Genomic DNA, 17969 nt, shown 5'->3' with positions numbered 1-17969 from the left:
TTTTGTTCATTTCAGAAGTTCTAGTGGTGCTTTAGTAGCACATATGTATTAATATTTTATTCTGAAGCCTTTGCACAGTCCTACTTTTTCTTAATACTCTATATATTTTTTTTTCTTATACAGTCCCTTTTGCACTAAGTGTTTTGCTGCTAAACTGAACTGAGCAGCTAAACTGATTTCCATTGTTCCTGTGACAGTGACAATAAAGATCTATTCTAATTATTATGTGTCATTTTAACCGTCTGAGACCCAGGACAGAACACATTTCTGTTTTTTCTGAATGAAAAAATTGTCTTGAGTGAAAACAGCTCGATACAACATTCTTTTCAGATAGTTTTATTTTTTTTCCCAATTAATGTCCTTTGCAGTGGACAGCTTTTTTTTTAATCATTATAATAAAAATAAAGATGTGAATCTCTTGTCCACAAACATGGAAAAAAACTCATAGCTGGGTCTTCAGAGGTTAATTATATTTTAAAAGCTGAAAAGTTGTTTCTTTACGCATCTTTTTTCTGATTCCCACTCATTTTAAGCTGCGAGCAAGTTGTAACATATTAATTTATCTAAGTGTAAAATACTAGAACACTCTAATAAACATCCATTAAATGTATGTTTTAATGGTAAACTTCCTATAAGTGTCTAAAATCTCCCTATAAACCTAATTAGAGTTTTATAACAGCAGCAGTTAAAGCTTAAAAAGGGTCAAGGACAGAGTGTAAACAAGGTTGGCTGGCATTTGGGGGAAAACAATTCCACAGGGATCAGACTTGTGCTGTGTTGTTATATCGGGCAAACGCTATGTAAATGCTTATCTGCATCTAAACATATTTATGTATTCATTCACCAGATGGAAATCAGTTATGATGAAAATCACATGTTATAATTACATTTTAATCAGTGGGCTCTGATGTATAAAACATGGATCCCAGTGTGAGGCTGACTCTGCTGACCCCTTACACATGCATTTCTATTCAGAGTCACTGTTTTAATCAGTCATGCCATGAAATTCACCCGTATCACAATACTTTTATATGTCTAGATATGGGAAGTCTATGGTAGAATCCAATTTAACAATTTTTCATGGTTTAAATACCCAATATCGCTTTTTTCCTTAAAAGCCAATTAAAATATGCAAAAGTACAATCCTTTAATTTTCTCATAAAAATGTAAATGACTCAGAATGGTGAGTTACAGTCAGAGGAGTTATTGAACAATGAGAAAATAAATGTTCATGTGTCCATGAAATTACAACACAACAGAGATCATTATGACATTTTTGTCTTTAGTGAAGGAAGGTTGTTTTTTTTTAAATTAAATCTCAGGCTGCTGCACTTTGTAAAAGAGCTGAGATGTAATATGAGGTCGGTCTGATTTTACCACAATATGAGGTTTATTGTCTTTAACTAAATGAGTCGGTTGCGTCGGGTGTAACAGGTCTCCAGTGGGACGTTAAACTTATCACCTTCTCACTGTTAGAGACACTTAAGCTCCTCTGTGAACATGATCTGAGCCTCAGTCTGGTACGTCTGTCGACTTTAAAGAGTCTCTGCATCGACGGTACAGGTTGAACAGAGTGTCTCCACTTACACAAATACCAGAGGAGTCAATATTCACAGCACTCATGATTCGATTAACACTCACTGGTCAGCGATGCAATGGTTTTTAATGCATCTCAGAGTTTATCATTATCATAACAGCTTCAGTCTTTACATGGATCAGGTCAATCTGAAGTCCTTTGTAACAGTAACATAAACAGGTGCATCTTTTCAATACCTGTATCTGTGTAAAATACAAAACATGAATAATTTCATGATACTTTACAGGTAGATGTGTAAATATTCACTGCCTTCATGATTCAGTTAAAAGTTATGTTAATGTCACAATGCCTCTGTCTATCTTTGTATCAAATATGTACCTTTTGGTCAAAACAAACAAAGTAAGCAATTTCACAAAACTGGAGAAAAACCACCTTTTCGGGTTCTTATCCTCAGGTTCCCATTTAATTTATATGTGAGTTTTCTGTGTCATAGTTGTATGTGATTAACTGTTCATAAGAGTTATGAGTTATGCACTTGTCTTATTTCACTGCACATTGATGCTTCTAATGGAAAACAAAGTTAGCTTTTGTTTTGAAGGTTAGTACCAAAAATAAATGTCAGATCCGTAAGTGACCACGATCCTTTACATTTACTATTAAGGTCAAATTTTGACATCTGATAGCAGCAAAAAACTGCCTAAATTACTTTTTTTGTTGCCGGAATGTGAAAAAGTATTTAAAAAACTGTTCACTTTTGTACAGGTGCAAGAATTTTTTTTAACGTGGGGTTGTTCTAGGTCAACTTAAACTTGAATCTATTGAAATAATTTTACATCCAACTGTCAAATCAAGAAACACAGCAGTTTTAGTGAATTATTAAACTGTGAACATTAGCAAGTTTCTGTTTACCCTGTTAAATAAGGACAAGATTTCGTATTAAATATGAAGAAAAAAAAAAAGATCAAACATTTATAAACTGATCTTAAAAACTGAATGGAGTCAAATTGATGCCAAAAAGAAAAAGCAGGTTAAAGTATATATAGACACTGTTTGTATGAATTATATCTTTAATCACATTGTTTCAGAATATTTTTGCAATTTTCATTATACACAGTTAAGATGGATGTCATATTTTCATGTCTGAGGTAAAATAAGATGAGAGATAAAGTGATGGTGCATCCATTAAGGGTTAATCATCTATTTATCAATATTTGGCTGTTTATTCAACATGGATTTGTTTTTGAAAATGTGGTATAAAGTGAGTGAATGTGTAGAAATGCACCGTATGTCAGGTTTCAGACTTTGTTAGTATGTTGTTGATACACTGTCAAAGTTAATTGTCTGTGTATTATATGAACTTCAAGAGTAAATTCAACAGTGTGCAGTACTTTCTGTCCTTTTTGAACATGTAAATAACATCAGAAATATTTTATGACCAATGTGCCTGTAGTTCTACTCACAATGATGCCTTTTTTTTCTTTTTCAGACTCTAGCGAGGCCAAACCAACAGATTTAAAAAGTATTTCGTACTTTCTTCTGTCTCTGAACTACAGGGTGGGGAAGCAAAATTTACAATATTTTGAGGCAGGGATTGAAACACAGTGTATGACCAGTTAGTTTATTGAAAGTCATGAGAATTTATTTGCCACAAGAAAATTTACATAATAGAAAATGTTTTTATTCTATGTGTCCTCCTTCTTTCTCAATAACTGCCTTCACATGCTTCCTGAAACTTCTGCAAGTGTTCCTCAAATATTCGGGTGACAACTTCTCCCATTCTTCTTTAATAGTATCTTCCAGACTTTCTCCTAATAGTTTTGCTCATAGTCATTCGCTTCTTTACATTATAAACAGTCTTTATGGACACTCCAACTATTTTTGAAATCTCCCTTGGTGTGATGAGTGCATTCAGCAAATCACACACTCTTTGACGTTTGCTTTCCTGATTACTCATATGGGCAAAAGTTTCTGAAAAGGTATGGATAATAGTGTTAGGAATGATTATAACATCAATATATGTTTGGGTTCAAAACAATTGACGTAGTGCCTGCTGAGAAAAAACAACTAAATGTTCATTGTAAATTTTGCGTCCCCACCCTGTAAACTCTACTAGGACTTCAATATATCTGCGTTCCTTGGTTTTCATCTGAGTAACACTAAGAGTGTCCTTATGAAGGATTTACAAGTGGTTTAAAATTAAGTTAGTTGGATAATAAACTGTTATAAACACATTACATAAAATGGAGACAGTGACCTGCTGATTGGACGACACATTTACCTTCACTGTTACAGCCAAATCGCACATTACTTTTACGTATCATACTTTATAATAAATCTCCGTTTTGCCAGTTATGAACATTAGTAAGTCATCAGTAAATGGTTTAACAGGTTAACTGATAAAGGAAAAAGAAGAAATAAGTTCATTCATTAACAAGAGGTGAGATTTAACACAATAAGTATGTGAAACAGTGGTGAAACAGGGTGTAACAGTAACTTCACCTTTAATACGAAATGCAAATTCTAAACTGTCAGAAGCTCTTTATAACAGCGTCAGGCCCAGTTCCAGACTGCTTTAATTGGGGGGGCAGTACAAGCTGTTGATTGGACAGACAACTCTCCCCCTTGTGACAGCACACTTCCTCATCTTTAATTGTATTAAATTAACTTTATATAATGAATAGACCTATAACACTGTGCTGCTGTTAAATTTATGCTAGACAGCCCCGTTAATACAGGTCCAGCCTCTTGTTCACAGCCAGAGGGCAAAAAGTTGAATGACAGCAGTGGATCATAACTCAGCCTTGATGTTAGATGCACCTCCATTAGTCGCTGACATGGGGCTAGGCTACTAGCTTAGAAATACGTGAAGTGTGCGGATGTGGTAAATAAACCTGCCTATGGAAAACTTATTTTTTTCAACAGATGTCTTTGTTATTATCAGACTGAGCTAGCAAAGCAGTTTTGTGTTTATATGAACAGTATTAAAGTTAGAAATCGTCTCTGCAGCTATGTCATTAGTAGACGTTGGTCAACTTCCTGGAACAAGTGCTGCTACCGTGTTGTATGTCACAGAAGATAGCCAACAGGTAACAGACACACGCAGCCAATTTAGTTAAAAGTTACATCTCGAAACTGATTCTATGTGACAGAAAATTTAAAAAAATAATCACAATTGGCAAGAAACATCAGCCAGATAAATGTAGAAGCATCACATCAAATCTGAACATTAACTGAAACCCAGCTATCCCCAGAGTGAAATGATTGCGCGAAGTAACCTAGTTCTGATCTCTGCTATGTATCACTTTTTATAAGGCCATGCCAACCAATCAGATATAAATACATTTTTATTATTTCAATGTGGCATGTTTGAAATTGGCCAAATATTTTTCAGTTATTTTAATTTTGGGATGAAGCAGGTTGGTTTGATGGGGCAGTTGGAGCATTTGGGGGGGCATTACCCCACCATGGCCATGCCTAGAACCGGCCATGAAAAGCTTATCAATATTTAAGTCTTAATAACTTCATTAGTATCTTATAGACAGTTTACAGTGGAGTGTCAGATTTCTTTCTATGAGAATTTTTTTTTTTTTTTCCTTTTTCACATGTTCGTGAACATAAAATACAACAAACAGTACAGCAAGGCCAGTTGAGGGTTACAGTATTCAATAAAAGATATCCATAAATAATACAATAAAAGGAAAATAAGGGCATCACATTATCATTTCAGCGCTGATGTCTTTGTTTTCAAATCTAATCCATTTGTCCCATTTTCTATCAAACTCATCTTTTTTTTAATCTAAAGGTATAAGTCATTTTTTCCATCACCCATATTTTCTGTACTATATCTAACCACTGTTTGTGTCTAGGTGGGTCCTGAGAACAAATTTTATCTACAAACTTGAGCAGAGATGAATATTTAAAACTATTTTTACTGCCATTTCCACATCACACAATAGTATAACATTGAGTATTTAAAACAGAAAATCGATGAGATACATATTTTTGTTCATTAATTTTTGTGTATTTTTGTTATTGAATGCATGAGATCTTTCCTCTCTCATCAGAAAAACCAGAATAATGTACATTGGTCTTTTATACTAAATTCTATTAGATGATGCTATGTGCAATTATCAGAGCAATGAGGACATTTAATTCAATAACAGAACAAAAGTGTCTCATTAAAAGCTTCTTAAAATTAAATTTACATGGTGACACATATGAATGGATGGCTTATAGCATTTTTCTCAAATTTGTCTTTTTTCTGGGACCCTTCGTGACCTAATTCTTAAATCTATAAATTATGACAATAAGTGTGTGTGTGTGTGTGTATGTATAGGAATGAACCCTTTTAACTGCCATTTCATTATATTTCAATACATATAATCTTATCTTCAACAGTTAATGAGCTATTTTCAAGACAATTACATTTAATAAATTACAGTTTTGTTTTAGGTATGTTATTGACAAGACAGAACATCTTTATAAAAAATAATTACATCTAAACAGAGATAAATGGCTCTGTTTACCCCTGTCATCAGTAAAACAAGCACAGTTTCAACACAGTTATAAGAAAGAGACAAACACTCATTCAAAAACTGAATTTTTGCTAAATGTTTTTTAAGTTGTTTTTTCTTTCTTTTTTTTTTTTTTTTGCCTGAAATGCAGCATGAGCATAAAATCTCTTGTGGGAATAAACGGTCCAGTAGTTCTCCCCTTTAGACCCACATTTTCCACTGGTCATCAAGTGATGACCCACTTTTACAGAATTCAGTTCAACCACATGTTCTTCAAAAACAGATGGAGGGTAAACATATCTACAACGGTACTAGGAACATAAACAACATAAACATGTATTTTAATTATTGAAGAAAAACACAGTAGTAGTTGCATAGGTTAGTTTTGTGAGATTTGTACCAATTCCAGCCATATATGGTTTTACAGTTACACTATTTTGTTATTACAATATGTATTTTGTCTAAAGTATTGTCATCTTACATCTTGTTTTTGTTCTATTCGGTCTCTTGACATTTTCCTCTTGGTTTTTCCCTTTATTTTATCTTTTCTCATCTTCTGCTCATTACTATATATATATATTTGTCTTTTAATCATTTTTTCCCCTTTTAAACTTGTGTCTCTTTTTTCATCATTCTTCTCTCTTTGTCACTTTTTCAGTCATTCTTGAAGGTAGTTCTTGTCACATGATTAACATCCCACGATGCACTGAGGTTTTAAAATTGAGCACATATCTTTTTTGGTATTGCCCGACAAAGACTCTGTGTAGTTGAAAAGCGTCTGCAATTGTGTTCCTCTAGGTGAAAAAAGGACTGCCTCGGTCTTGTCTTTGGCTTCTGTATTTCTCAACAATTTACTTTCTGAACATTGATTATTGATTTTTTTTTTTTGTAATTTTTGCTGTATTGTTCTTCACACATTTTCATTACTCTATTAATAAACAGGGTGAACTCCACAATAAAATATGTTAAGCTGTTTTCCCTCATTGTTATGTGTGTAGCAGTTCTTAATGACATCAGAGTTTTGATATTTCAGTTTAACATATGGCACATTTGGGTTTCAGCCAATTTTTAACAGCAATGTTTGGAAATCTACATTTGGTAACGTTTCCTATCTTTCAATTTATGTCTATTGTTGCACGTCTTAAACTTACACTGTATTGCATTTAAAGTTACAAAAAGCAATAAACTAGTTTTTATTTTACACTTTGGAGAAAGTCCATGAGGACAGGACTCGCATTAATAACCTTAATGATACTGATCAAACCGTGAATCTTCAGTTCCTGAATATGATCCTAATTCATCGCCTTTTCACCTCATTTTTATGTAACTACAGCTGCAGATTTTCAGACAGGACATAAACATCCTGAACAGAACAGTACAGTCGCTGACATCAGGGATTTGGTTCACATCGCCGCCTGTCAGTCTTTTTATTTTGAGAAACTGCTGCAGAGAAGGAGGACCATGTCAGATGAAAGAGTCTGTCCCTAAGCTGAACCTTAAAGTAACATTTGTTGTGAATATAACACTATTTCCAGTGTGTTACTGACAGTAAACACAATAGTCTTTTTTAAGTATAATTATTCTAAACAGTTGTAATAGTTCTAAGCATCTTCTCTTTTATTAATAATGTTCTATGAGGCTTTTCTTTCTTTCAGTTCAGATAAAATAATTTTCAGTGACATACAGTGAGATAAAATTTTCAGACGTCCTTTTATTCAGTTTTGGGAAATAAATTGAAGCCACAACATATGATCCGTCCTGAGCATTAAGGCGTCCTACGGAGGCACGTGATAATGACTCAGTTGTGGACAATAAAACCACATCAGACCCTAACAAAGCTTTTGTGAGGAGCCAGAGTGTCTGCCTTCGACACATCCACCCATACGTACAGTTTCTTAAAGAGGATCAAAAATTTTGGATAAAGACTTTAAGGTTCAAATGGTCGCATCTCAATTATAGGTTTTTACTTCCTGCATCCCGTTGGTTTGCAGTGTGTGCTAATATTTATGTAAATTGTTCATTCTCTGTAGATTTGGGGAAAAATGGAGAAGAAGAAAAACACAATGCTCAGTCTAGCACCACTCACTAAATGATGCTGCAGCTGTTAGTTTTTGATTTAAAGACCCAATCAACAATTTTCAACGTTCAAAATGAAAGTCAAAATCACATATTGTATGAATAAACATGAGTTTTGTGATTTTCATTTAATAATTTGATACATATGGAGCACAAAACCCACAAACATTTAATAACAAATAATGAATAAACATGTATTTTAATGTTGTGCAAGTTCAGGCTTATATTAAAGTGAGTCAGGAGTAAAATACCTGTGTTAAAATCAGTTATATTATAATCTTTATTTTGAGTTTGATTGAGCACGATATCCAATTTGTTAAGATTTGACCTGAAATCTTTTTTATTCACCACAGAAAATGGTGGGTTGCATCAGGAAAATGAGAGCAATGTGAATTTCAAGGAGGTGAAAGTTTCTGGAAGTTATTTTGGCAGTTTTAAGACAGATTAAAAAAAAAAAAAAGAACTGGATTGAACTGGATAAATGCTGGACTTGAACACATCTGTCTCAAGACGTACACCGGTGATGGGAATGTTAAAGAGCGGAAAAGGCTCGTATGTGCTCTCATTGGAGGTCTCTACTGTAATCATTTACATTTGTCTGAATAATATTCATCTGCTCTGATGAACCACTGAGGCAAGGTACAAAAGGGGGCGCTGTTGAGGCAGAAAACTCCCTGTTCAACAGTGTGATGAATGGCATTGGCTGTTCTCTTCTCTCTGACATTTCCAGTGATCCCACACTCAGAACAACAACGACGTTACTCTCTGTTTGACTGTCACTCATAGCACTTATTTTAAGACTTAATCTGCATTTACGGCTTTACAGCAGCATTCGCTTAAAGGTAAAAAAACCAAAAGTGAGCACTTTAAATCAGAGTCACCATGGGAAAATCTGGCTGGAAAGAGGCAATAATTATTGCAAAACACTGCACTTTGAGCAAGGCACTGTGGTCAAAAGTACAGGTGAAATATCCTATCTGAGTCCTTAGAAAACTTGGTTAAAAAACAGAATCTGGACAGTTTTCAGCTGTCCATTAAGGCCCCGAATGACTCTGAAGATAAGACATTAAACCTGCTGCAAGTGTGCTGCACAGTGTAATATGAATCTTGTGATATTACAGCTAAAAGGTAAAGCATTCTCTGTTAATGGGTCTCATCTCAACCTGTGGTGTGAGTGCAAAGAGCGGAAGGGAACACGCACAACACAAACAGAAGAGCTCTGTTGGAGCATTAACAAACTGGAGTGTACTTACACTTTGTTCTGATGGAAAATTAACATCAGCTGTGAGGAAATGTGAACATAACCTGTGAGATTCCACATATATTTTAATGTGCTACTGGATTTTTATTTTATTTTCATGATTTGATTGCATCTTTAACCCATGAAAAAGAGAAAAAAAAACTTTCAAGCAATTAACTGTTTAGTCACACTTCACTGAAATTAAAACATCAATATTGAGGAGGTTTTAGTAAATTATATTTTATATTCTCAAGCGCTCAGGTCTACATCTCCAGGTTCCACTCAGCTGCCTGTCATATTCTGAGCATAATAAGGCTCCCACAGTTAGAATTCATTGTAAAACATTAAATTGTAAATGTTTTGACAATGCGAAGACATTTCCCGCCTATTTACTTACACTGATTTCTAAACACAGGCCAAGACAAATCAACTTTTGTCACCTTGCCGCGATCAACATCAAGTTGGCTTTTGTTGGAGGTTATACAAAACAACCGCAGTAATATAATAAATAGTTACTAAGAGCAGACACTTTTATGTTTTCAGAATAGCAGAAGAAATGTTGGACAATGTTGTACTTTAGGTAAGTCATATCTTTCTGACCTTTAAGATCTATCCATCATACAAATGTGAAAACCGTCAACACAAAATTAATTTCAATGGAAACATAATATCACAGTTTGAAATGAATATCTGACATACAACTTTGACAATAACTCGCAATTCACAGATAAAGCTCACGTTAGTCCAGTTTTAATAAAACCTTATTATTTTAAAAATCTTATTTAAACCTAAAACCTAACAGACTGTTTCATCACCCATAAAACTGAATGAGATTAAATGAATTATTCTGAGATGAGGAAAATGTTATAATCTTTATTCTCACACAGTATTTGGGTCATATCAACAATAGCAGATCTTTTCAAGAGCATGCTTAAAAACACCCCATATGGAGCAAAAAACGGACACTTTCATTCAACAAAAGCTATTAAATATAATTTACAGGGGAGTGAAATCTTCCACCGAAGACAATGATCAAAAACACAAGTTGAAAACTTGTCTTCTTTGATATGATATAGACAGTGAATTCAAACTCATGAGTTATAACTTCTCCATGGTCCCAAATTAACTTATGAAACTTTATATATATACAAAAATGTGCTACACAGACCAGCAATGTTAGAAACTATGTAAGAATTTAACCAGCAAAATAAACAAACTTCCCTAGTAAAAATGCAGCTCACTGTGTACTTGAACTAGTGTAGAACTGTATTGCACTAGTGATTCCTACTGTCTGAAATGACTAAAGGTGTGTTACAACATATTCCTCGTGTCTTCCCTTTTGACATGATCGAGTGTCTTGTCGTGGCACTTGGTCTTTTTGTTCTGGTGAGTTTTGACGTGTTTTGCCAAGTGGTCACTCCTCATGAACCTCTTGCAACAGTCCGGGCAAACAAAGCGCTTCTCCCCCGTATGAGTCCTCAGGTGTCTCTGCAGCTCATCCGACCTGGTGAAACTCTTGCCACAAAACAGCCAGTTGCACACAAACGGCCGCTCTCCAGAGTGCCACCGCAGGTGCGCTTTGAGGTGCGAAGTTTTGCCATAAACTTTCCCGCAACCCGGTATGTGACAAATGTGCTGTTTCTTCTTCCCAGGCTCGTCGCTGGATGTGGAGGACTGGCAGTTCGGACACCTGCACCTCCTGCACCGCCGCGCAGTTGCAAGAGGGGACTTAGTGTGCAGGAGAGCCGCGATTTGCGTCTGATACTGCGCAAAGTCCGTATGTCCCAGAACTAAACCTCTCTGCAGCTGGAAGCGATGAGGGCCGAGAGTGGAAGAGTGGCTTACATGGTTCCCCTGCTGGAGGCTCCACCACGGAATATCCTCCCCAGGGTTTGGGGACAACTGTCTCTGCTGCTGGTGCACGAGGCCGGACGGTCCCGTGACAAAACTTGGCATCGCCGGCGGAATAGGAGTTGGCGCAGCGTAACTGACGGCGGGGACGTAGGTGGGGGGGCAGGTGGACTGCAGAGACTGCATGGAGCAGGGTAACATCTTCACCGGGGAGAAGTCATAGGGGTACGAGGGGTCCGCCGGAGGGGTGAGGGGCAGTTCGTGGTGGGAGCTGAATGAGGTCTGGATGTGCGCAGACAGCTGGGGCTTGGAGGATAGTCCGAAAGTGGAGTTGCTGGCTAGGCTGCTCTGTGGGTTGCCCTCGTTAGTCCACGGGTGAAATAAACGCGAAGGGGACCCCAGAGTCGGGTCGTAAGGGACCTGGAGGAAATCTGTGGGGTTTGATCCGTGGTGATGCCCGATCCGGTTACAAGTGGCAGCCAGGAGAGCCAGCGGAGAGTGTTTACAGTTCTCTGGAGAAGAGTTTGGAGTGCGATCCTGGATGAGCGACACAAACATGTTCTGTGTTACAATCATGTTACAACACAGCCATCAAATCATCCCTTAGTTTTCCCCCCGTTAAATTCAATTCCTAAAGCGTGTATCGTGATGTTGTGACATAAAAGTTGGAGCCATTACGCACAAACAATCAGCGGCAGTAATTCAATTATACGACACTGGGTTTTTAGATGGAGATAAATCAACAGGAGTGAGTTTAGTTTACAAGTTCTCCCAGTTGTCAAAGTGCACAGAAACTTAGGACACAAACCTGAAGAAAAGCCTGGAGAGTCTCATTCCGCAGAACAGCCACTGCTGCCATGGTAAAAGTCCTCCTCCCGCTCGATGAAAAGAAATAAAAATAAAAGCGCTAATTTAGACGGATTTGTGCATTCGCGTAGAAATGTGTCGGAGCAGGTCTTCCCTGTGCGTGCTTCCTCTCTTGCAGATATCCTTGGACTATCTGAGGAGTGAGGGATCACTTCTTCGAATTTGATAAGGACTTTGGTGGGCCGCCAGCCAGTCAGAAATAAGATTTATTACTTTGAAGTTTGCCGCTGCCCAATCATCAAAGAATAGCGGCTCTTTGAGAGGGGAAAGCAAATCCTTTGAATCCACAAAGCTCCTATGGTGTGTTTGTTGGTCTGGATAAAGGAGCTGATTATTAGGGGGGATGGGAAGGGAGGAGATAAAGGCGGGACAATTAATGAAGTAATCACTATGTGGGAAATGTATATACACAAATAATTGGATTTTCTTGATCAAAGACCCCCATGCCGCCTGGAGACCCCGGTATTGGATGCTGTAGTCATCTGATCCTCTTTTTGTAATTAAGGATTTGTAGCAGAACCCTATGTGACAATGTGACATTGTTATCTCTGGAGATCTCCAAGAGCGTTGCCTTGGCTGTTTGATGGAGGAAAGAGACCAAATCAAGTGACTCAACACAAAGTTCTCATCTCTGAAGAATCAGCATCTCTTTTACATTTCTAATTTGAATCACATTTCTTTGTTGTGTCTTTGAACCACTACACTGCATTAAACACTTAATTATGCCCCCTCTGAATTATTTAACTCATTTCTCCTTTGCTCAGTCATTTGTTTTTTATCAGAACCTAACTCCACATTTAGATTTGTTTTACTTTGTTAAGCCTGGAAATGACAAGAGCCAGAAGAAAGACAAATCCCAATAGCTCATTCACATGAATCCTATTATTATTATAACTAATGTGATGCATTAGGGAAGTACTTGTTTTAACCAGGTGACAAAAGCATCACTTGAAATGATGATGGCTCAATTATGTTTCTTTGCGAACTCGTCATGTGGAAATATCTAAAACAGGAAGTTCAGGTTGAAAAAAAGACATAGCCTACTTCATCAGAACAGCCAGTAAAATACAATGCAAAGGGAAAACATTAGACGCATCATCGTGTCTAGTTTGATGAACATGTGCAGGATCTTTCTGATTTTTGAGGCAAAATAGTCAACTTTATTTAGAAAATGGATGTTGTAGCTTTCTATATCAACTCTCTGATCTTTATCTGGCTTCCCTGCAGAAACAATCACTGTCCTCTCGACTAGTTTGGAGCGGCAGATTCTGAATTAGATCTGTTCCTTTGAAGGGATTAATGTTCCCAGTCCTCTCCCACGGCTTTACACACAGTCATGAGGGAAAGGGGGAGTCCTGCTGGGCTGAACTGGAGCCATGTTAAACTACAAAAGTGGCTACAGGAGTGGTGTAGTCACACTGCTGACTGATAAAAAAAACTAGTGGAGATTAACCTTGTTTACAGCAACTATTGGCAACGATGCTGATAGACGAGGGTTGTTAAAAATTTTGTGCAAAATTGGAGCAAGAAATCATGAAACAAAACTGTGTAGACTGTAGGCTCTTAGTGTGGAAGTTTTGTTACAGTAGAGAAATATTGTTGTGACTTATTATATAGATAAAGTGTAACTAATGGGCTTATTAATGTTTAATAAATGCTTTATAGTTCACTTATAGGCATTATATATTTTTTTGACCATTATGACACAAATATAAAAGGAGATACACCTGCCAAAGTGATTTTATCCATAACTGGTTGTTCATCTAAACCACGTGTAAATACTTATTAACTATTAATTAACCTGTTGTTGAATGGCTCTGATGATTTATGTGTTTTTGTGTAAAACATGCACGAACTCAAAGCACTGCATAGACAACACAGATCACAAATTCAAGTTTGCATTTATGAAGCAATGTGAAATCTATTAATTGATGCCTTAAAAGTTTAAATGTCAGAAAAATATCATATCCTCCAATTTATATTTTTAATGGTCTAGAAAGAGACCAAACCAAAAGCAGAAGTGATATTTTTACACAATGACCATGATTTATTAACTGCGATGCACTTAATTATGCTGCAAACTTATGCCATAAGCGACAACAGCGTGAATTTTGAGAACCATCAGAATTACCAAATTATCAATATCTTCCTTTGAGATTCTTGGTTCAGCCTTACATGCAACTTCTTACATTTTAATGCATCTCAATGGCACTCCAGCTGAGGGACAGATTTGGCTGAGCAGGACTTTGATATAGTTTGTATGAAATTCATGACTGTGTGCCTGACACAATGTCCAGTCCCCTAGGTAATTTATTTGCTCCAAACCTTTACCGTCTCATGGCTATGCCTGAAGTTTTACAGGGACACCACAGCACTTGTACCGTTAAAGGGAAATTTTTTCCTGTAACATTCAAGAGGAAAATTAACTTGGAGGACCCCCACCAGTTTCCTGCCTGCACACTCAAAGCCTTGAATATGGGACCAGTTAGTACCATACATGTAGTTTTTTAAATGCAGTAATTTGAAGGATAAAAAAAGCAGAAAAGTGATCATGCAAAAAAATATTAAATGAAGCTACGTGAGACTAAAATGAAGATAAAAATTTTGTTACTCTAAAAAATCACAGCTGCAGGCAGACAAAAACAAAGAACACCAGGAGTTCAAAGAGAGGAGCAGTCATTTTCATGTGGTCTGCATTTCAACATCTATCTTACTTTAATTCAGTTTCAATTTTCATTTAATTTCCTGCCTTTAAAACAGACAGAACCAATTTTTAAGGGTTCAACAGGTGACACCATCCTCTGTTAGTGCAAACTTATTCAATCCTACAAACTGCTGGTTAATTTTATCCTCATATACTTTTTTTCATTTTTAAATATTTTCCAATGATGGCATATGTTAAAACAGTAAAGGAATGTTGACTTTCTGTGAAAACAGTTTTGCTGATGTTCTAATCAATCAACACACATTTCTAACTGTTTTAAATGAATTATCAAAAGGAGCTCTAAATAAAAAAAAGCACTGTAAATCCAAACTCAGTATTTTAAACACATTTATTTGACTCATATAAAACAGCTATTAATAAATAAACATTTACAGATATGGAGTGTTGTTGATGCAGATTTTTTTGGTTCTGATCCAGCACAGAGTTGAAGAAGGCAATCTGGGGAAGAGAGGAAAAAACATATTCACATTATTGTCCTGCAGGATACTTTTCATATTCAATGATCATATATGTTCATAGTTCAAGTTGTATTATTTTATGCGAGTGATTTACAACTTCTTCAGTTGACCTGAAATGGATCTGAGAAAGTGAAGGTGCATATGTTCTTGACATTTTGATACTCGTTGAGTGAACTGACAGTGAGGGCTGTGGATCTGACAGAGTCGGGGGGCAATGCCACAGTGCGAACCTTTTTTAACTTCCATATTCTCTGGACAGTTGGAGAGAAAACAGGTTCCACATCTGTCTCATACAAGAGATATCAGAGAGTCGGGGTGGGAGTGGAGGTGGGGTGGGGCGGTGCATGTGTGAGAGGGAGAGTGAGTTTGAGTGTGTGGGAGAGAGGAAGAGGGGGAGAGGGAGAGACGCTCGAGGCTACTGGGTACTTGAGCCGCTATAATGGTGTCTCGTATGAGAAAACATCTGTGAATTTCCTCAGTGATCTACAACAAAGTATAACTCAGAGCAGTCACTCAGCAGACCTTTGAAGTTGCTGTCTGACAGAAAGCTGCCATTGTTCGCAGCCCCCAACACACAGAAACTCCAACTTTGGTCTCACTAATTTTCTCTGCAATGCGATACAACTCTTTTTTTCCCCCCTCTCTCTCTCCTCTGAACCTATGAAGCAGGGGATCCCTGCATATTCAAGAGCAAAGAGAGCAAAGCCTTGGCAATGTGCGGGTTGGCCCGGGGTCACGTAAGGCGGGACAGGTCATTTTACCTTCTCTGAGCCCACCCTAGATGCGTTAATCCAGAATTAAAGCGGGAACTCTCCCCCTTCGCAATGATGTATGTACCGGGTTACAGTCTCCAGTGATCTCACAGGAATAAAGACATCACATCCAATCATCTTACTGTGATGCGTCGGACCAATGATGCTTTTACATTCTGATATTTTAGCTTTTGAGGAACAAAGATTTTACATGATGTTTTAGCCTTTAAAGTTTATAGAAGAACTGTGTGTTGGTGTGAATCTGGTAAGCGTCTGTCAACATAGTGCAATATATTTTATGATACTGTAAACAAAGTAATATATTGTGATACTGCACATTTTAGCCACAAATCCCAGTGTTTAATCTATAAATTGAAAATCCAAACAGTGCACAATAAACCCCAAGTGTATTGAAATTTTCTACTCTATTTTATAAGTGTATCTGCAGTCGACTGATCAAGCACATTGATAGCACACTTTTGTGCACTGTGAGGCACAGCGAAAGTACAAACATTTCTGGTTTCTTTCAAACTATTAACATTTTAGTGTAAGACTAGACCAAGCAGGTGGTGTTCTACTGTTGTAAATCTTAATTAGGTGACAAGAGGTAAAAATAAAAGTATTAAACAAGGAGACAGAGATGTAAACTACTCTGAATTTCATATGTGTACTCCCAGTGGCTATGGGAGACCTGTCCCATACTCTAACAGTTCACTGTAATTAGGAGTAGTGTGTTCATCCTCCTTTTAAAGCCAGTCAGTTTGCAGATGAAGGTTTACCAGTTCTGTTTTGAGTCCACTTTGCTGCCATTTAGAAGGAGAACAGAGAGACAAAACACTTCAGAGAAACACACTATCAACTATTTTTATATGCAGTCTGAGAGATGACTTTTTCGCATGGATGGATAATTAGTGAACCTCCTCCTGTGTCTTCATGCTACTTTCTGTTGGGGGAAGTTTTAACACTTTTGCTAGTAATAAACAATCACTCTTCACTTTGGTGCGGTATAAACAGAAACATAATATGGTGTTAATAGTGAAAACAGCAAAGTTAAAGCTGTTCACTCACCTGCTCATCTCTGCTGTTTTTCCTCAAATCAAAACTCATTCTCCCTCTTATCATGGTTGCTTGTCCTGATCCTCATCTGCTCCAGGTTCCTCTGATGCAGCAGCTCAAAATAAGGCTGTGATTTGTTATTTCTAAAGATGAACTGCCTTTACTTGACACAAATATCTCAGTTTCTTAAGCAAATGAAAATTTGTCGGCAAAAATCTCTCCAAATATCACTGTTTTTATATACATACGTCTATAATTTAAATCCAGTTAGTAGACCAGCTTCCTGCACATAACTGGAGGTTATCTTAACAGTTCCAATTTAACCATGGAGAGTTTAATAAGTGTAATAATACTGAGAAAACAAACAAAATATGCTGTCTTTGAACAATTTACCACGATGTTCTTGCCAAAAGCACCACAAAACTGTTCAAAGAATAAAATATTGATGTAACATGTATCATGAAATGTTGATGTCAAACAGATTTTTGTTTCAGAAACACTGGGATTACAGTGTCCATGTTTGCAGAAATGTAGAAAACTAACAATTCACTATTGCAATGGCGGCTGCACCTGTCTGTATATAGAATGCGGAAATAAAGACCAGAACCAAAACAAATTAAATAGAAAAAATATTCCTCCTAGCACTGGTACGAAGTCCAAGCATTCTGTTACAAATCTCAGGCTGAAACAAGGCCGTGGCATTTCTCACACTGTTACCCATCCAACGTTTATTCAACGGCAGCTGGTCCCACCATCTGGGAAAGCAGTGCTGGGGCAAAATAAAACAGGTTACACCTTTGGCCATGCCAAGTGTGCTTGTGCCCCACTCAGTCTACAAACTGAGAGAGGCTAATCACAATTTCACGCTCTGATTTGTCAAATCCCATTCCAGC

The 17969-nt window shown here is 36.9% G+C and overlaps 2 protein-coding genes across 3 annotated transcripts in view; both read right to left on the bottom strand.

Moving 5' to 3' along the window:
• Positions 1 to 10220: 10220 nt before the first annotated feature.
• On the bottom strand, positions 10221 to 15050 carry sp5a (Sp5 transcription factor a). The gene is made up of 2 exons (XM_030124517.1): positions 12027 to 15050; positions 10221 to 11755 (listed from the first exon to the last, which is right to left on the bottom strand). Exons 1-2 carry the CDS (start codon positions 12075 to 12077, stop codon positions 10679 to 10681), a joined length of 1128 nt encoding a protein of 375 aa, XP_029980377.1. The 5' UTR covers positions 12078 to 15050; the 3' UTR covers positions 10221 to 10678.
• A 75-nt stretch (positions 15051 to 15125) lies between these two features.
• myo3b (myosin IIIB) overlaps positions 15126 to 17969 on the bottom strand; it is a 69747-nt gene continuing 66903 nt past the window's right edge. For both annotated transcript variants that reach the window (XM_030124510.1, XM_030124511.1), the window contains one exon: positions 15126 to 15248. The gene's annotated coding sequence lies outside the window, so the exon portion shown is untranslated. The remainder of the gene's footprint in view (positions 15249 to 17969) is intronic.

This window comes from Sphaeramia orbicularis, chromosome 21, assembly GCF_902148855.1.
Source record: "Sphaeramia orbicularis chromosome 21, fSphaOr1.1, whole genome shotgun sequence".
Taxonomy (NCBI): domain Eukaryota; kingdom Metazoa; phylum Chordata; class Actinopteri; order Kurtiformes; family Apogonidae; genus Sphaeramia; species Sphaeramia orbicularis.
Note: the sequence above shows the minus strand (reverse complement) of the source record. Positions and strands in the feature narration are given on the sequence as shown.